Source organism: Primulina tabacum, chromosome 12 (genome assembly GCF_025594145.1).
Source record: "Primulina tabacum isolate GXHZ01 chromosome 12, ASM2559414v2, whole genome shotgun sequence".
Lineage (NCBI taxonomy): Eukaryota > Viridiplantae > Streptophyta > Magnoliopsida > Lamiales > Gesneriaceae > Primulina > Primulina tabacum.
The window spans coordinates 33,736,797-33,758,473 of NC_134561.1; the positions used below are offsets into that span (position 1 = coordinate 33,736,797).

The 21,677-nt window shown below is 32.0% G+C and overlaps 1 protein-coding gene across 1 annotated transcript; it reads right to left on the minus strand.

Moving 5' to 3' along the window:
• Nucleotides 1–415: 415 nt before the first annotated feature.
• On the minus strand, nt 416–2,938 carry LOC142520918 (delta(3,5)-Delta(2,4)-dienoyl-CoA isomerase, peroxisomal). Its single transcript, XM_075624074.1, has 2 exons — nt 2,245–2,938; nt 416–915 (listed from the first exon to the last, which is right to left on the minus strand). The coding sequence occupies exons 1-2, from the start codon at nt 2,882–2,884 to the stop codon at nt 725–727; spliced, it is 831 nt and encodes a 276-aa protein (XP_075480189.1). The 5' UTR covers nt 2,885–2,938; the 3' UTR covers nt 416–724.
• Between the last annotated feature and the right edge of the window lie 18,739 nt (nt 2,939–21,677).

Here is a 21,677-nt window from a genome sequence, read left to right on the forward strand (position 1 = left end):
GGCGGCTCCGCTGCCATGTGTGCGTGTTCGCGTGTGTTTTTACGGTTAGTGAGAGAGGGGAAAGTAAACGTCAGCGTGCATCTGCAGTAGTCTACAGATAAGACGGAGTGGAGACCCGATTGGGTGTGGTCGCTTCCAGGGGATCGATCCTCTGGATTGGGCTTCTACGTATTGGGCTTGTGGTAAAACGAACCAAAAGGACATTTTTATTTAATTGCTTCACACACACATGCCCCTACCTTAGGTGGTGTGCGTGCAACTTTTGAAAAAAAAAAAAATTCTATTTCGACGCACGCGTTGTATGATTGTACATTTTTTATAATTAATTTGATTTATATTATATCAGTAACATTATCATAATTACAAAAATTAATGAGATATATACATGTAATTTGAGAACTTGGTTGTATCATCATACCAAAACGTCGATTTGATGATTTGACGTTTAATGGATAAATCAAGATGTCCTCATATTTTCAAGATACACATTTACATAAAATACATATATAAAATTACTATTCCAATGACATACATGTGCCTTATGACATAGACAACCTAAATCTTGACCTTTTATAACATGTAATCACATTGCATACAATTATTGCTCGATCTAGTTATGGCGATAAGACTCATGTTCTATGCCCAAGGAGACATCCAGACTTCTGACATACAGAAGAACAGCCTCGTGGGGCGATACCAGCATTTTGCATTCCCGATATTCATTTCAAAGTTTGGCAAATACAGGTTTTCTCTTGTGTACATGAGCTGCAATTGCTTCTCCTACATCTTTAGATTGAAGCGCGGCAGCGTTCCATGTCGCGACATAGTCCAGAGCTTGATCTACTGTCAGATCCCTGCTCTGTAGCAACACTCTCTTCGTCCCAACCACGGCAATAGGAGACTTTGCGGCGATTTCTATCAATATGAAAAATCAAACGTATAAACCATGTTGTACAACTTCACAAAACACTTGAGCCACCACTACTTATTAAACCAAAAGTCAAATAACTGGACTGATCATTAAGACTCAGAATGGATGCTGTAAAATGAGAAAAACAAGATGGGGGTAAAGGCCAATCTATAAGCAAAATCAGACAAAACTTTTCCTTTGCGCAAATCGGGAATCGTTCGAGTTATACGAGTATCAAGAAATCTTGCTGCACAAGTTTCTCTCGGTTTTTTAAGGGGGATGAGATAACAAAAGATCACGTCTCTATCAGAAAGAATGGTTAATTATTTCCTCCAACATAACACAACATAAGACCTTATCTCAGTGATGCCTGATGACTATTCACTGCAATCATGGCGTGAGAGATCTTGCAATTAAGCAGCATTGATTTCAAGGTACTTTATCAATTTTCTCTAGTATATAAAGCTTCAAGCATACTCAGTAAGTCGAAGCAACAGAAAGATGGCTGTGGGATCCTCAGCCAGACAAATCATCACATGACTATTAATTATTAATGCGAAAATATATAAAAAATAAATCATAGAGCCAGTTCAAGTAAACTCCGTGAACTTTTGAAGGTTAGATGTCAAGTCATCACATGACATTTTAGAGAAATATTAGAAGCAAAGAGCAAGGAGATGAACCCCTTTGTCGGCAACACCGATACACCCAACAAAAGTCAACAATCATCTAGCCCATTTCAAATAGGACTTGAGTTATGTGTTTCATGAATGCTTGCCTACAGTCATGGAGATCAATATTCAATCCTTTTCAGCAGTTCCCATAAAAATCAGTTATCGCGTATAATAGCATATTGCTGGTAATTCGGAGTTTCACAATTCCGTTTTCAACAATGAATGTCACCTCAAGTTCAATTGAAACTTTCAAGATCAGCACCACCTTATAGACATTGAAACTTATAATAAAAGCCAATACAGCAGAATATGCGAGCTTCCTGAGTCGAGATGCCCGAACCACGTTTTTTCTTTTAAAAATAAAAGCCTACCACGGGCCCTGCGTAGCTCCAACTAAAGACCTATGTCTCAGAAAACCCTGAGCAGTGTACAATTATTTAAACATGTTGATGTTATGGTGTGTATTATACATTATACCAACGAGCGATGTCTTTGGCCATCTTAAATTTTCAATAGGTTCCAACACAATTTCCCCGTGTAATGAATAATGATGCTGAATTAGCCGGTAAACAATGACATTCATCTTGATGGCCTAATATAGAAGTATAACACACTACAAAATCAAGAAAACTGCAGAGAAACAAGAAAGAAAAAACTAACCCTCAGCAATGGATTCAACTCCCTGGTCTATATCTTGCTTTGTACCGAAAACCCGAGTCACCAATCCCAACTCCTTGGCCTCCAAACCCGTGAACCTCCGACCCGTCAATGCAAGTTCCATGGCGTTGCCGAACCCAACAATTCTGGGAAGCCTCTGCAAGGACCCCAGATCCGCCGCTAGAGCCATATCCACCTCCTTCACCGAAAAAAAGGTGCTTTGCATACAGTACCTGATATCACAGGCGGCGGCTATATCAACTCCTCCCCCAAGGCACGCCCCGTGGATCAAAGCAATCACAGGCTTCCTGCACTCCTCAATCGCGTTAACAGCGCGTTGCATCACCTTTATCTCCCGTCGGAGCTTCTCCGCCGCGTGTCCGGGGCCCGTGGACTCGGATGAATCGGTTTTTGAGTTCAGGGTCTCAAGTTCGATTCCGGAGCAGAAGTGTTTCCCGGATCCCGAGAGAATGATCACGGCTACATCCGGGTTTTGATCCAGTGAGGCTACGGCGTCGGGGAACTCGGTGAAGAAATCGGAGGAGAGGGCGTTGCCGCGTGAAGGGTTGTTGAGGTAGATGTAGAAAACTCTGGAATCTGGGGATCGTTGCTTGATTATGATGGATTTGTATTGCTTTTCCATCTCCTATGTTTGATTCACAGAGGGTAAGAAACTCGACACCATTTATCCAGGAAGAAGATGCAGCGACGAAGAAATATCATTTACACCTTCAATAATTTTTCAATTTAGACCTTAGATTTCTTCAATATTCGAGTTTAGGTTCTAGTATTTATAAATATACTTGATATTCTCTTTTCTTTTACAAAATATATATTATAACAATAATATAAATGACAAATCTCTTATTTGGGTCATTCATAAAAATATACTTTTTTATTGTGAATATCGGTAGGGTTGACCTGTCTCACAGATAAAAATTCGTGAGACCGTCTCACAAGAGACCTACTCTAACATAAAAAATTCAAAACCTAAGGCCATCTCCAACCTATAAATATATTTTGGTGCAGTTTATGCACCAAAATAGTGCAGTTTATGCACCAAATATAACATTCATCTCCAACCCATTTACTTCAAATCTTACACTAGAAAGTATATTCCTAGAATATTTTTTTTGTTTACTATTTATTTATAAATTTATGGTAATTTGTAGAAAAATATATCTGTCAATCATTTTTTTAAGATTCGGTACCTATCAATTTTTTTTTGTATTTTAATACCTGACAAGTGACAACTTAGTTTTTACTACATGTTTCAAGCATTTTTACTTTTTTACCCTTTTAAATTAATAAAAAAGTATATAAATCCCAATTTTTGTTGGTCTATTCTCTTTCCACTCATCATTCCCGATGCATTTGGATGACATGTACATTGAATTAAATATTTTTTATTTTAAAAAAAATTCACAACTAAGCATTGAACTCTTTGAAATACTTAGTTTTACTTGCGAAATACTCAATTTCAATTTTAAAATACTTGATTCAGTAAATAACATACTCAAAATATGTATTAAAACACTGGATATTCGAATATGTAACGAAAGTTCACCAAGTGTTCGTATTTCCATCCAAGATCCATTTGGATGACATGTTCATTTCATTTAATTATTTTTTAAAAAAAAAAAAACAAATTCGCAACTAAGCATTGAACTTTTTCAAGTAATTAGTTTTACTTGCGAAATATCTAATTTCAATTTTAAAATACTTGATTTGGTAAATGAGATACTCAGAATGAGAATTAAAATACTGGATATTCGAATATGCAACGCAAATTCACCAAGTGCTCGTATTTCCATCGAAGATCCATTTGGAAGACTTGTTCATTTCATTTAATTTTTTTTATTTTTAAAAAAACAAATTTGCAACTAAGCATTGAACTTTTTCAAGTACTTAGTTTTACTTACGAAATACCTAATTTCAGTTTTAAAATACTTGATTTGGTAAATGAGATACTCAGAATAAATATTAAAATACAGGATATTAGAATATGCAACGTACTTTTCAAAAAAAAAAAAGAATAGGCAACGTAAGTTCACCAAATGCTCGCATTTCCATGCAAGATGCATTTGGATGACATGTTCATTTCATTTTATTATTTTTTTATTGTTAAAAAAACAAATTAGTAACTAAGCATTGAACGTTTTCAAGCAATTAGTTTTATTTGCGAAATACCTAATTTCAATTTTAAAATACTTGACTTGGTAAATGAAATACTCAGAATGAGTATTAAAATACTGGATATTCGAATATGTAACGTAAGTTCACTAAGTGCTCACATGTCCATCCAAAATGCATTTGGATGACTTGTTCATTTCATTTAATTATTTTTTATTAAAAAAAAAAACAAATTCGCAACTAAGCATAGAACATTTGGAAGTACTTACTTTTATTTGCTAAATACTTAATTTCAATTTTAAAATACTTGATTTGGTAAATGAGATACTCAGAATGGGTATTAAAATATTGGATATTCGAATATGCAACGTAAGTTCACCAAGTGCTCGTATTTCCATCAAAGATCCATTTGGATGACTTGTTCGTTTCATTTAATTGTTTTTTTATTTAAAAAGAAAACAAATTCATAACTAAGCACTGAACTTTTTCAAGTACTTAGTTTTATTTGCGAAATATCTAATTTCAATTTTAAAATAATTGATTTTATAAATGAAATACTCAGAATGAGTTTTAAAATACTGAATATTCGAATATGCAACGTAAGTTCACCAAGTGCTTTCATTTCCATCCGAGATGCATTTGGATGACATGTTCATTTCATTTAATTATTTTCTTTATTTAAAAAAAAACAAATTCGCAACCAAGCATAGAACATTTTGAAGTACTTACTTTTATTTGCGAAATACCTAATTTCAATTTTAAAATACTTGATTTGGTAAATGAGATACTCAGAATGGGTACTAAAATACTGGATATTCGAATATGCAACGTAAGTTCATCAAGTGCTCGCATTTCTATCCAAGATACATTTGGATGACATGTTCATTTCACTTAATTAATTTTTTATTGTTAAAAAAACAAATTCGCAACTAAGCATTGAACTTTTTCAAGTACTTAGTTTTACTTGCAAAATACCTAATTTCAGTTTTAAAATACTTTATTTGGTAAATGAGATACTCGTAATGAGTATTAAAATACTGGATATTCGAATATGCAACGTAAGTTCACCAACGGCTTGCATTTCCATCCATGATGCATTTGGATAACATGTTCAAGGACTTTTTAACAGCCACAAGGCTTTGAAAGAGAAAAAAAGCTTGGAGCGAAGATTTGAAGATTTTCGGACAATGTTCTTCGAGATAATAGCCCGTGATAGGAACGAGTAGCATAATTCATTGATTTACAATTTACATATAAATATGAAGTCGGATACATGTCGATAGTCATAGTCCAGTAGGTCGAAAGCTAGAGGATTTAATAAAACAACATGCAATTCACCCTGGATAAGAAATCTCGTCGAAAGCATAGATCATTGTCGAACGAATTAAGAAGATTAGCGAGGGGTAGGTGAACCGAGATTCTCAACAAAGTCATTTCTCATTGAACTTTAATCAATCATTCTAGCTTTATTTATTTCATCATTTAATCCTTGAACCATTTCATTGAGTTTTTATTTAATAATCGTAGTAGTAAACAATCATCTGAAGTATCACTGCTAAAAATTGAATAACTGAGAATAATAATTGAGAAATACAGTCCTTAGAGGAACGATACTCGTACTCTTGTACACTATATTATTACTTGACATCGTGCACTTGCGATTATTTCGAGTTTGAATATTATTAATTTTTACTAAGAATTTTACAATGAAAGTTTTGCTCGATCACTAAGCATGGAACATTTTGAAGTACTTACTTTTACTTGCGAAATACCTAATTTTAATTTAAAATACATGATTTGGTAAATGTGATACTCATAATATGTGATAGAATACTGAAAATTCGAATATGCAACGTAAATTCAGTCATGATTGGTTTTTCCAACTAAGATTCATTAGAATACTTATTCATGTCATTTATAGAAATGAACACAGTTCATTACTGATCGTGAAGTAAGAGTAAGTTGTTTGTATATCAAAATAAGCACTTACTTTTAAAAAAAATATAGTAGCATACTTGTCCCGGAGTAAAAGTAAGTTCTTTCTTTGTATACCGAAATAAATTGTTATTTTTATTTCATAGAGAGTGATGAACAATGTATTTGTTAAAATTTCAATTGCATTGAAATTGCATCATAATGCATATTAGAAATATTCATTATTTTATTACCTATTCTGAGTATCTCATTTATGAAATCAAGTATTTTGAAACTGAAATTAGGTATTTATCAAATAAACTAAGTACTTTAAAAGTTTCATGCTTAGTTGAGAATTTGAATTTTTTTTTTACAAAAAAGATATCACATGAGAAGAATATGTCGTCCAAATGCATCTTCCAAAGAAAGACCAACACTTGGTGAACTTACGTTGCATATTCGAATATCCAGTATTTTAATACCCATTCTGAGTATCTCATTTACCAAATCAAGTATTTTAAATTAGATGTTTCGCAAGTAAAACTAAGTACTTGAAAATGTTTAATGCTTAGTTACAAATTTGTTTTTTTTAACAATAAAAAAATAATTAAATGAAATGAACATATCATCCAAATGCATCTTGGATGGAAATACGAGCATTTGGTGAACTTACGTTGTATATTCTAATATCCAGTATTTTAATACTCATTCTGAGTATTTTATTTACCAAATCAAGTATTTTAAAATTGAAATTAGGTATTTCGCAAGTAAAACTAAGTACTTCAAAAAGTTCAATGTTTAGTTGTGAATTTGTTTTTCTTTTAAAAATAAAAAAATATTTAAATGAAATGTACATGTCATCCAAATGCATCTTGGATGGAAATGCGAGCAGTTAGTGAACTTACATTGCCTACTAGAATATCCAGTATTTTATTAACTTTTATGAGTATCTCAATTATCAAATCAAGTATTTTAAAACTGAAATAGATATTTCGCAAGTAAAACTAAGTAATTGAAAAAGTTCAATGTTTAGTTGTGAATTTGTTTTTCTTTTAAAAATAAAAAAATATTTAAATGAAATGTACATGTCATCCAAATGCATCTTGGATGAAAATGCGAGCACTTAGTGAACTTACATTGCCTACTAGAATATCCAGTATTTTATTAACTTTTATGAGTATCTCAATTATCAAATCAAGTATTTTAAAACTGAAATAGATATTTCGCAAGTAAAACTAAGTAATTGAAAAAGTTCAATGCTTAGTTGCGAATTTGTTTTTTTAAAAATAAAAAAATAATTAAATGAAATGAACAAGTCATCTAAATGGATCTTGGATGGAAATAAGAGCACTTGGTGAACTTGCGTTGCATATTCTAATATCCAGTATTTTAATACTCATTCTGAGTATCTCATTTACCAAATCAAGTATTTTAAAACTGAAATTAGGTATTTCACAAGTAAAACTAAGTACTTGAAAAAGTTCAATGCTTAGTTGTGACATTGTTTTTTTTTTTTTTAAATAAAAAAAATTAAATGAATTGAACAAGTCATCCAAGAGCACTTGGCGAACTTGCGTTGCATATTAGAATATCCAGTATTTTAATACTCATTCTGAGTATCTCATTTACCAAATCAATTATTTTAAAACTGAATTAGATATTTCGCAAGTAAAATTAAGTACTTGAAAAAGTTCAATATTTAGTTGCGAATTTGTTTTTCTAAAAAATAAAAAAAATAATTAAATGAAATGAACATGTCATCCAAATGGATCTTAGATAGAAATACGATCACTTGATGAACTTACGTTGCATATTCAAATATTTAGTATTTTTAATACTCATTCTGAGTATCTCATTTACCAATTTAAGTATTTTAAAACTGAAATTAGGTATTTCGCAAGTAAAACTAAGTATTTCAAAAAGTTCAATGCTTAGTTATGAATTTGTATTTTTTAAAATAAAAAATATTTTAATTCAATGTATATGTCATCAAAATGCATCGGGAATGATGAGTGGAAAGAGAAGATGACCAACAAAAATTAGGAATTTATATAATTTTTTATTAATTAAAAAGGGTAAAAATGCATAAAACATGTAGTAAAAACTAAGTTGGTCTTTTGTCAGATATTAAATTACAAAAAAAAATTGTTGGGTACTGAATCTTAATTAAATCATTGACAGAAGTATTTTTCTCCAAATTACCGATAAATTTAACAATATAATTATAATTAATGTTAATATTAGTATTATAATTATAATTTTATTTTTATTAATAGTTAAATTTATTTATTTGATTCTTGTATATATTAACTCTAATATTTATAATACGAATTAATACAAATGCTTCATTATTAAAATTGACATAATTTTAATACAGATAATTTATTTTTAAAACTTAATATGAATCCAAAAAAATACAACTTATATAATTAAATATTTTAATTTTTATGATTTTATATTTAATTATTAAAATAATACAATACATATGATCTAATTATTAAAATAATATAATAAATATTATACTATTATTTAAATATATCTAATTATTAAATTAATATAATAATATAATATTATTATATAAATAATATTTATAATCAAACAAAACAAAAAAAATTAAAAAAAAAAAGAAAATGCTCTGTGCTTCCCTCTGCGCCGGCGCCGTTGGAGATGAACCATGCGCCAAAATAGCGTTTTAGTTGGAGATGGCCTAAGCTACAAGGAGGGATTGATTCATATCAATAGTTAATCAAAATAATGTTTTATTTTCCATTTTTAAAAAAATTCCATAAAAAATTTAATATAACTTTAGGAAATGTTTCAAAACTTTTAAAATTTTATTGGAATATTATTGTACTTAAATATGTATACAACAATAATTTATCTTATTTGAAAGTTTAGAAAATAGACTGGAAATGTTATTCAAAAGTATGTGGGAATACAGAAAGTAAATGTCTAGATTGTGATTCTTTTAAAATAAATTTGGCGAAAGGTATAGAATCAATATTTGAGGTATTACCCACAGGATAGGGTCTATTAAATCATAAATTTGAACAGTTTTTTGTTAAAATGATAAGCCATCGTTTGACTCGTATGATGAATTATAGATCACTTATTTGGAGGTCCAATGAGGTGTTTGAGTTAGTGAATCATGTTAATGTTTGATCAATTGTCAGAAGCTCGATATCTTATCAACATTTTTCGGACAAGTTTGTCACACAAAACTTGTTAGGCGTGGTTTACATTATGAGCGTAGTTTACAAACTATTTTATTATTCTGGATGTTTACTCAGTGTGCCTCAAAGATTAGTGGCTGTGGATTCTCATGTCATCAATATATATAAATACATTTTATTTTGGTTTTTTGCATTAAAAATGGATAAATTTGCCATTAATATTCCATTTTTAGTTCCATCATAGAAATAAAACACTTTTAGAGTATAATTTTTAAGCCCGCTGTTTATTTTTACTTTCAGTAAAGATTATATTAATTACAAATTATTTTATTTATCTTGTCCATAAAAATAAAAAAAAATTATAATATTTTAAATTGATTTAAAAAAAATTGAAATAGAATAGACAAATTTAATATTATGATGATATTATACATCATAATATTAAATAATCATTTAATCTTATAAATTATTCTACATAATAAATTCTATTTCACTCTTGGATAGACAACCGAGTTAATTATTGTATGACAATTTAAAATAATTTTTCTATATATTTGCTCTCCAAATATAATTGACAACACTCTATCTGTACTTATATTACAAGTTGACCAATTTACATTTTACCAATTCTTTTAATTTTATTAAACAAGTTAATAATCTTCAAATCGTTACTCAATTTTTATATGCAAAATTTTAATATTTATTTATTTTTATAGTTTCCTAAATTTTTTTATTGTTGAGATGAATACTTTCAAAATAATAAATTTTCAAATTTCCTAACAATTCATTCTAAATTGGTCATGAATATATTTTTTATGGACTCAAATGCGGCATCTTGAGATGTAAATATGATAAAAATAATAAAATTGTACAACAAGATTTACGTGGAAGCCCCCAAAAATTATTAGGTAAAAATCATGAGTAAAATGAAAAGATTTCACTGTAATATTTGTAGGTTACAACCTCTCAATATCTCACAACTATGATAGAATTAAGCACTCAAAGAAGTATGATTATAAGATGAGAGAAAAAACTCGATGAATGAATGATTTTGGTACAAGAGGAGAGAGTTCTATTTATAGAGCTTCTCACACGTGTGAAACCACTTATCGGTAGTTTTCTTCAATATTCATTTGTCAACAAAGCTACACAATCACAGAATTTTCCACTGCACATGACAACCAACACCTCTGTTCCTATCACCATCATTGATGTCTCACATTCTCCCATTTGGAGATTTGATTGATAATCAAATACATCTCCACAAATCTTTTTCATCTTGCCAGTCCCCGCTACTTACATTTCTACGAGGCCGCTTGAGGATCTATATCTGTCAAACTTTTCAATGTTCGCTGACTTATTTAGAACATTTGCTATGTTATCTTTTGTTTGAATCTTTTACATATCCACATTTTGTCTCATGCTATTTCTCGAACAAAGTGAAATTGAACTACAATATGCTTAGTCTTGGAATGAAAGGCTAGATTCTTTGCGATGTGCAAGGTGCTCTGGATGTTACAAAACATCGAAACCTTCTCTTATTTGTAGCTGATCTCCTATAATTATATTTTAATCTATATTGCCTCCTAGCAAGCTTGAGTAATTGTCATATATTTTCTCTTTGTTTTCGATAGCGCTACAAATGTTTGCAATTTTGAAACTCAGTTTATCGCTCCCCTTGCAAGTGTAAAAACATACACAGCAGTAAATTTTATCTTATCAGGATCATCTGCATAATCTGAATCGACATAACCCCTTAGTGTAAAATCCAATTGATAAAGATAAAAAATTGTATATTAATTAAATTTTTTATAATATAAATATATAGTTTTTGTTTTATTAAATGTTTAAATATTATATGTTTTATCATAAATTGTATAAAATATAAGTTGTTGTCTAATTATATGTTTTTACTATTTTTTTACAGGTTCGATAAAACAAGAATAACCTTGGCGTTGCAAATTGGATTAAGATGATTCTTGGATCTGTAGAAAGTTGATGTTAATATCTACAATATTGTTGGCAAGCATGAGATAAAAATCTTCCCACAAGTGGGATCAAATTAAGCAACAAATAAAGTTACCAAAGAAGTGGCAGTTTTACCATGCTCTAGCATTTTGACCATATCTCTCAAATTACTTGGTCAAATGGTTAAAAAAAATACCACAATTCAAACAACTCAGATATCTACATGTTTTGTTTTATGTGGAGAAGAAAACTCGGATGAGAAGATTTTCAAAAGTGATGTGTATTAAAATATTATTTTCTTGGAACACCAATGAAGATTTATGTGTAAAAAATAATATTTTATTTGTAGTTGTTGTAATGCCCGAGATTTTGATTCTGTTAATATGAGATTATTGATTATGAATTGATATAATTATAGACGGGCTATTAGGAGACCAGATTGGCCAAAACATATGAAGGGTGCAATTTTTAGACATAACTATTGGCGCCCGAGCGGTAGAAAATAACCGCCCGAGCGCCAATGTTCAACAGGAGCATGTTTTGGGCAGAGGATGCGGCGCCCGAGCGGTAGTTTGTGACCGCCCGAGCGCCAATGCATCGCAAGATTGGAGTTTGGGCAGAAATTCTGGCGCCCGAGCGGCAATCTTTAACCGCCCGAGCGCCAGTGTTTAACAAAGATATGTATCGGGCAGAAGGCTCCGCGCCCGAGCGGTAACTTGCGACCGCCCGAGCGCCGACCGAAATTCATGAAAAATAGACACGTATCATTAACCGAGCAACTTGATATATATATATAGGTATCTTTCAGAATTTCTTAAAAACGAAGAAAGAAAAGGGAACGAGAAAGGCTGGTAAAATCCTTACGCCTTTATATTTCGATCCGTCCGTCCGATTGTGAATTCGACTTCGGTACTGTGTTCCTATCGACGCAGGCTTCAACTGGACGTAAGTTTTGCTACGTTTTGACATGCTTTGAAATTATGTCATTGTCAGAATTGAATAGGATTCATATATGATGTTCTTGACATGTTAGACATCATAGAATCGAAGTCAGATTGAGAAACAGACTGATTATGGAATTGTTATGATTTTCTGAGTATATTGATTTGAAATCGGACAGATTTGGATTATGAATGAGTTACAGACTATATCGGATATGAAATATGATTTGTAATTGATGTCTGTTGATATGGTAGTGACGGGGAGACTGAAATTGTTCCGTTATGCCGATGATTTGAATTAAATCCAGATTAATCAGATTCAGTGTTGAATTGAGAATTGAATATTGATATTAGGATTCTCAATATATCGTTTCAGATTTACAGAGACAGTCTTGAGTTCAGAACTGATATTGCTACAGACCGAGACTACAAACGGAAGGTATAAGTCAATGTGGTATTGGGACATCGACTCAAGTAGGATGTACTTGAGTTTCCCTAAATCACATACTTAATTTTATTGCATTGATATTTGCATTGATTTGATTGATATACTTGTTCTCTTGAATTATAGATAGCAGGTATTAGACGAGTAATCTTGTGACAGAAGTGCCTGATAGTGGTGGGATCGTCACGGGCACGTTGCACTATGTCACTAGATGGTGTAGACATGTTGGGACGGAAGTGCCTGACAGTGGCGGGATCGCCACGGGCACATTGCACGATGTCTCAAGATGGGATATTAGCGATAGAGCTACAGTCCATGACGGATAGGTCAGGACACCGGATGTTGGTTATATCGAGTAATAGGATTGGAATTCTTCTATTACGGAATTCGATATAGGAACACCATATTTGGTTATATCGAGTAATAGGAACATAGTTCCTTCTATTACAGAATTCGATATAGGAATACCACATTTGGAAACCGGAATCCCTAGACTAGGATGGAGTCTAGTCTGAAACGTGGAGTCACGTATATGTTTGACAGTCTACGATTGTTTATGTTTCAGATTTTGATACATATATCTGTTACCTGATTACATGCTTTATATTTGTTTATATGATTGCATGTTTCGTTGATTTATACTGGGATTTATTCTCACCGGAATTATCCGGCTGTTGTCTTGTCTGTATGTGTACATGACAACAGGTGGGACAGGATCAGGGTCCAGGAGATGAGGAGAGATCGTGATAGAGTGGAGACTTCGGACTTGGATGTATATAGGGTTTTGACACTTGATATTTAGATGTTGAACCTTAGTTTTACTGATTTGTAGACCGTACAGGACATGTATTTTATTTTATACTGAGTTGTATATTATTTGATTTCACTACGTTCCGCATTTTAAAAAGAAAAAAATTTTAGACCCTGTTTTATAATTGATTAATTAGTCCCAATGATGATTAAGAACTTGATTAGCGTCCGGGTCCCCACAGTTGTCTCCTCATATTTGGCTATAAATAGGGGTGCATTGTAATGTATTGAGATATCCCTCATTTTATGAACAAACCTTTGAGTTCATAATATTTCTCTATTTGTTTTTCTTTTATTTCTTCATTTAAATATAATTAGCTTGTTAAATTCATATTCAAAGTTTTACACTTTGAATAATGAGTAGCTAACTTCCCAAAGTTGAGATGAAAATGTGAAACTCTTGGTATGATAATAAGGTTATTAAAAGGTAAGAATCTATGTTTTATATTATTTAATCATTATTTATTGTTTATGTTATTTTTATTTCTTTAAGTATTATTATACCCTACTTATAAGTGGGAGTTTTGATTTATTGTTGCTATATGTTACACTAAATTCTTGGAACCATTTAAATGTTAGTTTGTTATTACCAACCATTTAAAGTGGGAACTTTGATTTAGTGTTTATAAATATATATATAGCACAATAAATACTTGACAACATTTACAAGTTTTGGTATATATTATATACTTATAAGATAATAATATATAACATAATATAAATATGATTATTTAATATATATTGGAACCATTTTATTAAGTGGATTTCAATAATATTCATTAATGATAACTTTATTAAAATACCAAGAGTGGATCCTTTAATCTCAACTACTTAAATTAAAATTTGAACAATTAAAAATTACCAATTAAATATTCAAACCATTAAAAGAAAAAAAAAACAAAAAGATATTGTAATGGACTTGTAATTACCTTAGCTTCCCTGTGGATACGATATTCGGACTCACCGAATTATACTACTTGTGGATAACCTGCTCTTGGGAATGCAACAATCAAAGTCGCAACAAGTTTTTGGCGCCGTTGCCGGGGAAGTATAATTTAATTTCAAGTCTATTTAATTTTGTTTATAGTTTATTTTTCTTTATTTGAATTTTTATTGCTTTTGTGTGTTTTTATTCTTTTGCATTTGCATGAGCATTTGGTCACGTACACTTAGTGGTCAACTAATTCGAAATAACCCTTTATTTTTACAAAACATGGCGGAAGAACCCATCCAAGAAAATGAAGATGAAATTCAATCTCAACTTGATCATGATAGACGAAGAATACTTAGAGATCACATGAATCCTACACGTACTAGTGCACCTTCATGTCTAGTTTTTCCCCCTGATGCATCTCATTTCAATTTTAAGCCTGGTATTATCCAACTTTTACCCAATTTTCATGGCTTAGATTCTGAAAATTCATACATGCATTTACGAGAGTTTGAAAAAGTGTGCAACACATATAATGATCTAAATTGTAGCATGAACACCATTCGACTTAAGCTTTTTCCTTTTTCTTTAAAAGATAAAGCTAAAACTTGGCTACAAAATCTTAGATCGGGATCCATTCGAACTTGGGATGAATTGCAACAACAATTTTTGAAAAAGTTTTTTCCATCTCATAGACCAAATTCTTTCAAAAGGCAAATCATCACTTTCATTCAAAAACAAGGAGAAACTTTTTATCAGTGTTGAGATAGATACAAAGAATTGCTTAATCTTTGTCCACATCATGATTTTGAAATTTGGAGAGTTGTTTCTCAATTTTATGAAGGCTTAACACCTAAAGATAGGCAAATGGTTGAATTTATGTGTAATGGAACATTTGAAGATAAAGATCCAAACGAGGCAATTGAGCATCTCGATTCATTAGCTGAAAATGCTCAAAATTGGGATACTATAGGTACAATCGAACCATCAAACAAGATTCAATCTCCCACATCTGGTGGAGGTATGTACACCCTCAAAGATGAACATGATCTCCAAGCTAGATTTACCTCTTTGGCAAGAAAAGTTGAGGCATTTGAATTGAAAAAGAATGGTCAATTAAAATCTGTTCAAGAAATTGTGTGTCACATCTGTGATACAAGTGATCATTCTACAAAAGATTGTCCCACTTTGCTCTCTTTTAAAGAATGTCTCCATGAACAAGCCAATGTTTTGAACAATTTAAAAAGGCCAAATTTTGAACCATTTTCTCAAAATTACAATCCAGGTTGGCGAAATCATCCAAATTTTAGTTGGAGGAATGATAATGCTGCACAATTTTCACAACCACATTTCCAAAATCAACAAAATTTTCAAAATTATGCACACTATGCTCCTCCACCTAAAAGGAACTTGGAAGATATATTGAATTCTTTCATTGCAAAGTAAGAGTCTATCAATACTCAAACTGCTCAAATCATGACAGATTTGAAAGATACTCTTGCTAAATTTGCATCTGCACTTAATGTTCATGAAAAAGGTAAATTTCCTTCACAACCACAGCCTAATCCCAAGGATCATCATTTACAAACTGGAACTTCTGGAACTCAACCAATGGATCAGGTAAAATCTGTTATTACCCTTCGAAGTGGTAAGGTTGTGGAAAAATCCATTCTTGAACCTTGTGAAGATGATGATAAATCAACTCCAAAGGGTAAGGAAGTGGAACCCATAACTTGCGAAGAGGAGGTTCAACAGACAGTGTCACCACCATTCCCTCATGCATTGAAAAATACAAAAAAATCAAATTTGAATTCTGATATATATGATATTTTTAAACAAGTAAAAGTTAATATTCCTTTAATAGATGCAATAAAACAGGTACCATCATATGCCAAATTTTTGAAAGACTTGTGCACTGTGAAAAGAAAATTGAATGTGAAAAAGAAAGCATTTTTAGTCGAACAAGTAAGTGTAATCATTCAAAATAATAATACTTTGAAATACAAAGACCCTGGTTGTCCTACTATTTCATGTATTATTGGAGAACGAAAGATTAAGAAAGCCTTGCTTGATCTTGGAGCTAGTGTGAATTTACTTCCATATTCAGTTTATCAAGATCTCAATTTAGGCGAGTTAAAATCTACTTCGGTAACACTTTTACTTGCCGATAGATATGTTAATGTGCCAAGAGATATGGTAGAAGACGTGTTTGTCCAAGTTGATAACTTTGTATATCCTGTCGATTTCATAGTTTTAGATACACAACCTATCGAAGCTTGTAATGCAATTCATGTAATTCTGGGTCGTCCATTTTTTGCAACTTCTAATGCTCTTATAAATTGCAGGAATGGAATAATGAAGTTGTCATTTGGTAACATGACCTTGGAGTTTAATGTTTTTAATCTTTGTAAGCAACCACATGAAAAAGGAGATGAAGTGAAGATGAAAATCTTATTGAAACTCTTGTGGAAGAAAACATTCAAGAGGGGAGTACTCGTGATCAATTAGATATTTGTTCAATTGAAACTATTAAAGAAAATATTGAAATTGATCTTGATGATTTTATCAGGTATCACTCGTTACCAGGATCAGAGAAAGAATTTGAGGCAAAATATGAGAACAAAGACGAACCACCCATATTGGAGTTAAAACCCTTGCCAGAAGAATTGAAGTATGCATTTCTTGAAGAAGATGAAACATATCCGGTGGTAATTTCTTACAAACTAGCAAGTGATCAAGAAGGTAAATTAGTTGATATGCTTAAAAGACATAAATATATAATTGGTTGGACACTAAAAGATCTCAAGGGCATTAATCCCCTAATTTGCACTCACAAACTTCACTTAGAAGAAAATGCAAAAACATCTCAACAACCACAAAGGAGATTAAATCCACACATGAAAGATGTTGTGAAAACTGAAGTTCTCAAACTACTTGATGTTTGGTTAATCTACCCTATTTCTGATAGTAAGTGGGTAAGACCAACACAAGTAGTTCCAAAAAATCTGGCATCACAGTGATAAAAAATGAAAAAGGTGAATTGTTAACAAGTCGAGTCCCATCTAGTTGGCGGATGTGTATTGATTATAGAAAATTAAATGACGCCACTAGAAAAGATCATTTTCCATTACCATTTTTGGATCAAATTTTAGAAAGAGTAGCAGGTCATCCATACTATTGTTTTCTTGATGGATATTCAGGTTATTATCAAATTCTCATTGCACTCGAAGATCAAGATAAAATTACATTCACATGTACTTTAGGAACATTTGCATTTAGAAGGATGCCATTTGGATTATGCAATGCTCCAGTAACATTTCAAAGATGTATGCTAAGCATTTTTAGCGACATGGTTGAAAATTGTTTGGAGATTTTCATGGATGATTTAACTGTTTTTGGGAATACATTTGATAATTGTCTTGAAAATTTGAAAAACGTTTTAAAAAGATGCGAGGATAAATGTCTTATTTTAAATTGGAAAAAATGTCATTACATGATTACTTCTGAGATTGTTTTGGGACATGTCGTGTCATCTCATGGAATTGAAGTTGATAAAGCCAAAGTTGATGTCATTGTCAATTTACCCCATCCAAAAACCATTAAAGAAATTCGCTCATTTTTGGGACATGCTGGATTTTATAGGAGGTTTATAAAGGACTTTAGTTCAATCTCTAAACCCATTTGTAACCTCTTAACAAAAGACACTGCATTTGAGTGGACTCAAGAATGTCAAAATGCTTTTGATAAAATCGTTCGACATTTAACATTAGCTCCTATCATGCAATCTCCTGATTGGTCTTTACCATTTGAAATCATGTGCGATGCGAGTGATTATGCAGTCGGTGCAGTACTGGGTCAAAGAAGAAACGGTAAGCCTTACGTGATATATTATGCAAGTAGAACTTTAAACAATGCTCAAATGAATTACTCCACAACTGAAAAAGAACTACTTGCTGTAATATTTGCATTAGATAAATTTCGTTCTTATTTGATTGGATCAACGACTATTGTGTTTACTGATCATTCTGCTATTAGATATTTGTTGACCAAACATGATGCAAAGCCACGACTGATACGATGGATTTTGTTGCTCCAAGAATTTGACATTGTGATCAAAGATAAAAAAGGAACCGAGAATGTCGTACCCGATCATTTATTGAGACTAGTAACAGGATCATCTTGTGAAATGATACCAATTAACGATAATTTTCCTGATGAACATCTATTTTCAGTTACTACTACAACTTGGTTTGCTAACATAGTAAATTTTCTTGTGATAGGAAAAATGCCACCGCAATGGAATTCCCAAGATAAAAGAAAATTTTTGAATGAGGTAAAAAACTTTTATTGGGATGATCTGTATCTGTTCAAGTATTGTCCAGATCAAATTTTTCGACGTTGCGTACCCGACAATGAGGTAAGTAGTGTCATTAAATTTTGTCATTCAGAAGCATGCGGAGGACATTTTTCTTCAAAGAAAACGGCTGCAAAAATATTGTAGTGTGGATTTTATTGGCCCACTTTGTTTAAAGACACCCACGAAATCTGCAAGATCTGTGAAAATTGTCAAAAATTGGGTGCGATTTCAAAAAAAACATGATGCCTTTGAATCCTATCATTGAAATTGAAATATTTGACTGCTGGGGAATTTATTTTATGGGACCTTTTCCACCATCGTTTGGATACTTGTATATTTTAGTTGCAGTTGATTATGTTTCCAAATGGATAGAGGCAATTCCATGTCGAACAAATGATCATAAAATCATCATCAATTTTTTGAAAGAAAATATTTTTAGTAGATTTGGAATTTCTCGAGCCATGATAAGTGATGGGGGAACTCACTTTGTTAATAAACCATTTGCTTCATTAATAAAAAAATATGGTATTACTCACAAAGTAACTACTCCTTATCATTCTCAAACAAATGGACAAGTTGAATTAGTTAATAGGGAGATAAAGAAAATTTTGGAAAAAACTGAACTCAAATATAAAAGATTTCTCTCTGCGACTTAATGATGCACTTTGGGCATATCGAACAACTTTTAAAACATCATTGAATATGTCTCCCTATAGGTTGGTTTATGAAAACATTGCCATTTGCCTGTGGAATTGGAACATAAAGCTTATTGGGCGATCAAAACTTTTAATTCAAGCATGGATGATTGCAACAAATTGCGTAAATTGCAACTTAATGAACTTGATGAACTCAGAAATGATGCGTATGAGAATTCAAGGATTTATAAAGCAACAATCAAATCATTTCACGATAAAACAATTCTTAGAAAATCTTTTGAAATTGGTAAAAAATTTTGCTTTATAATTCTCGACTTCACATATTCCCAGGAAAATTACGATCAAGATGGACATGCCCATATGTTGTAAAGCTTATGTATCCTTATGGAGCTGTGGATATTGAAAATCCTAAAAATGATGATATTTTTAAAGTAAATGGACAAAGACTTAAACCATTTTTAGAAAATGAAATCTTTCAAGAAGAGTATATTTCCCTTTCTGATCCCTAAATTTTTATGTTGCATTTAATTTTTTTGTTTTTATTTCATATTTCCTTAATCTTTTTATTTTCTCGGCTAAATGACGGATAACGGTACTCCTTGACTCTCATAGTCGGTTAAATCAGTTTCCCACAATTGCTGATACAAAAATAAAAAAAAATCATTTCTTTTCTTTTCAAAATGGATGAAAATCTCTCAAAAATTTGTAAATATTTTCCCTCTGTTTCTGAAAATGTTCTCAGAAAAATTTATGCAGGTAGGTGTGAAAGATTGAGATTGCTAATGAAAAAAGGAATTCCAGAAGATATTCGTCTTGTATTAGAAGCTAATGCCCGATTAGGAGGAGAAGTTCCACAATCATTGCTCATTCGATATTTGCTTGGATTAGGAAAAAGCACTTATGCGAAAAAACGAAGGGCCAAAAAGTTAGGGGTTTGTCATAAGTGTGCAAGATGGACTTGTGACAAACGATGCAGATCTTTGGAATGTGTTTCCAATAAGAGAGAAGATAAAATTGGTTTCAATAAGAATGGGCTGAGTAAGGAGTCTTTAGATAACATCTTATTGACTCTTGAGACGCATTCTAGTGGACATGTGCATATTGAACTTCTCCGTTTATGGAAACAATTTTAAGATGAGCGTCATAGTCTTGGGAATCCGACTAAAAAAGACCCTGTTTGCCAATTTATAAGAAAATTGAATGAGAAGCATATCCTCGACTCATAGAAGGCGTTGAAGCCGTTTCTGGACGTAAAACCAGAAGAAAATTGTGAGCCACAATCACACTACTGTTTATATGCATGTGTGTCATTATTATTTTTATTGTTTATTCTGCTTACAGCTATGACCCATAGTTTTGTCATGATAACATATTATCCCTATAAAATCTCTCATCTTTGTCTCTATTTTCGCAGACAAAAAAGAAAGTAAAAACATGGTTGGATCCTCTGCACAAACATTGAAAATTATTTGTGTATTTTGTGGGTCGAGTCCTGGAATAAATGAAGTATTTGTAGAAGCAGCGAATAATCTTGGAAAGATATTGGCTGGGAGAAAAATTCACTTGGTATATGGGGGAATGGGATCTGTTTCCACATCTACTCATCTTGGAGTTAGTCAGGTTTTGTGTAATGCCCGGAAATTTAATCCTAGTAATCTGTAATTATGGATTTATTATTTGATATGATTATGAAAGGATTAACCGAGACACGATTTGAAGTAACGTGTGATAGTTTATGTGCGAGGACAGTGCCTCTCGAGCACGTGCGCGACGTGATGCGCGCCCATGCGCCAAATGGGCAGAAGACCTTGCGCATATGCACGACATGAGGGCGCGCATATGCGCGAGCTGCACAGGTCAAGTCCAGAGAGCCTCGCGCATATGCGCGGAAATGAGGCGCGCATATGCGCGAGCGGCTGGGAAGACACGCGCCGAGACATACTGTCTCGCGCATATGCGCCGAGAAGGGTCGCGCATATGCGCGAGACGTGTTGCGCGTAGAGTTCGCCATTTGCTTGATGCATGCATGATTGTATATATATATATATATATATATATATATATATAAACGTTTAATCTTTCAAAAATGAAAAAGTCGAAGGAAACTT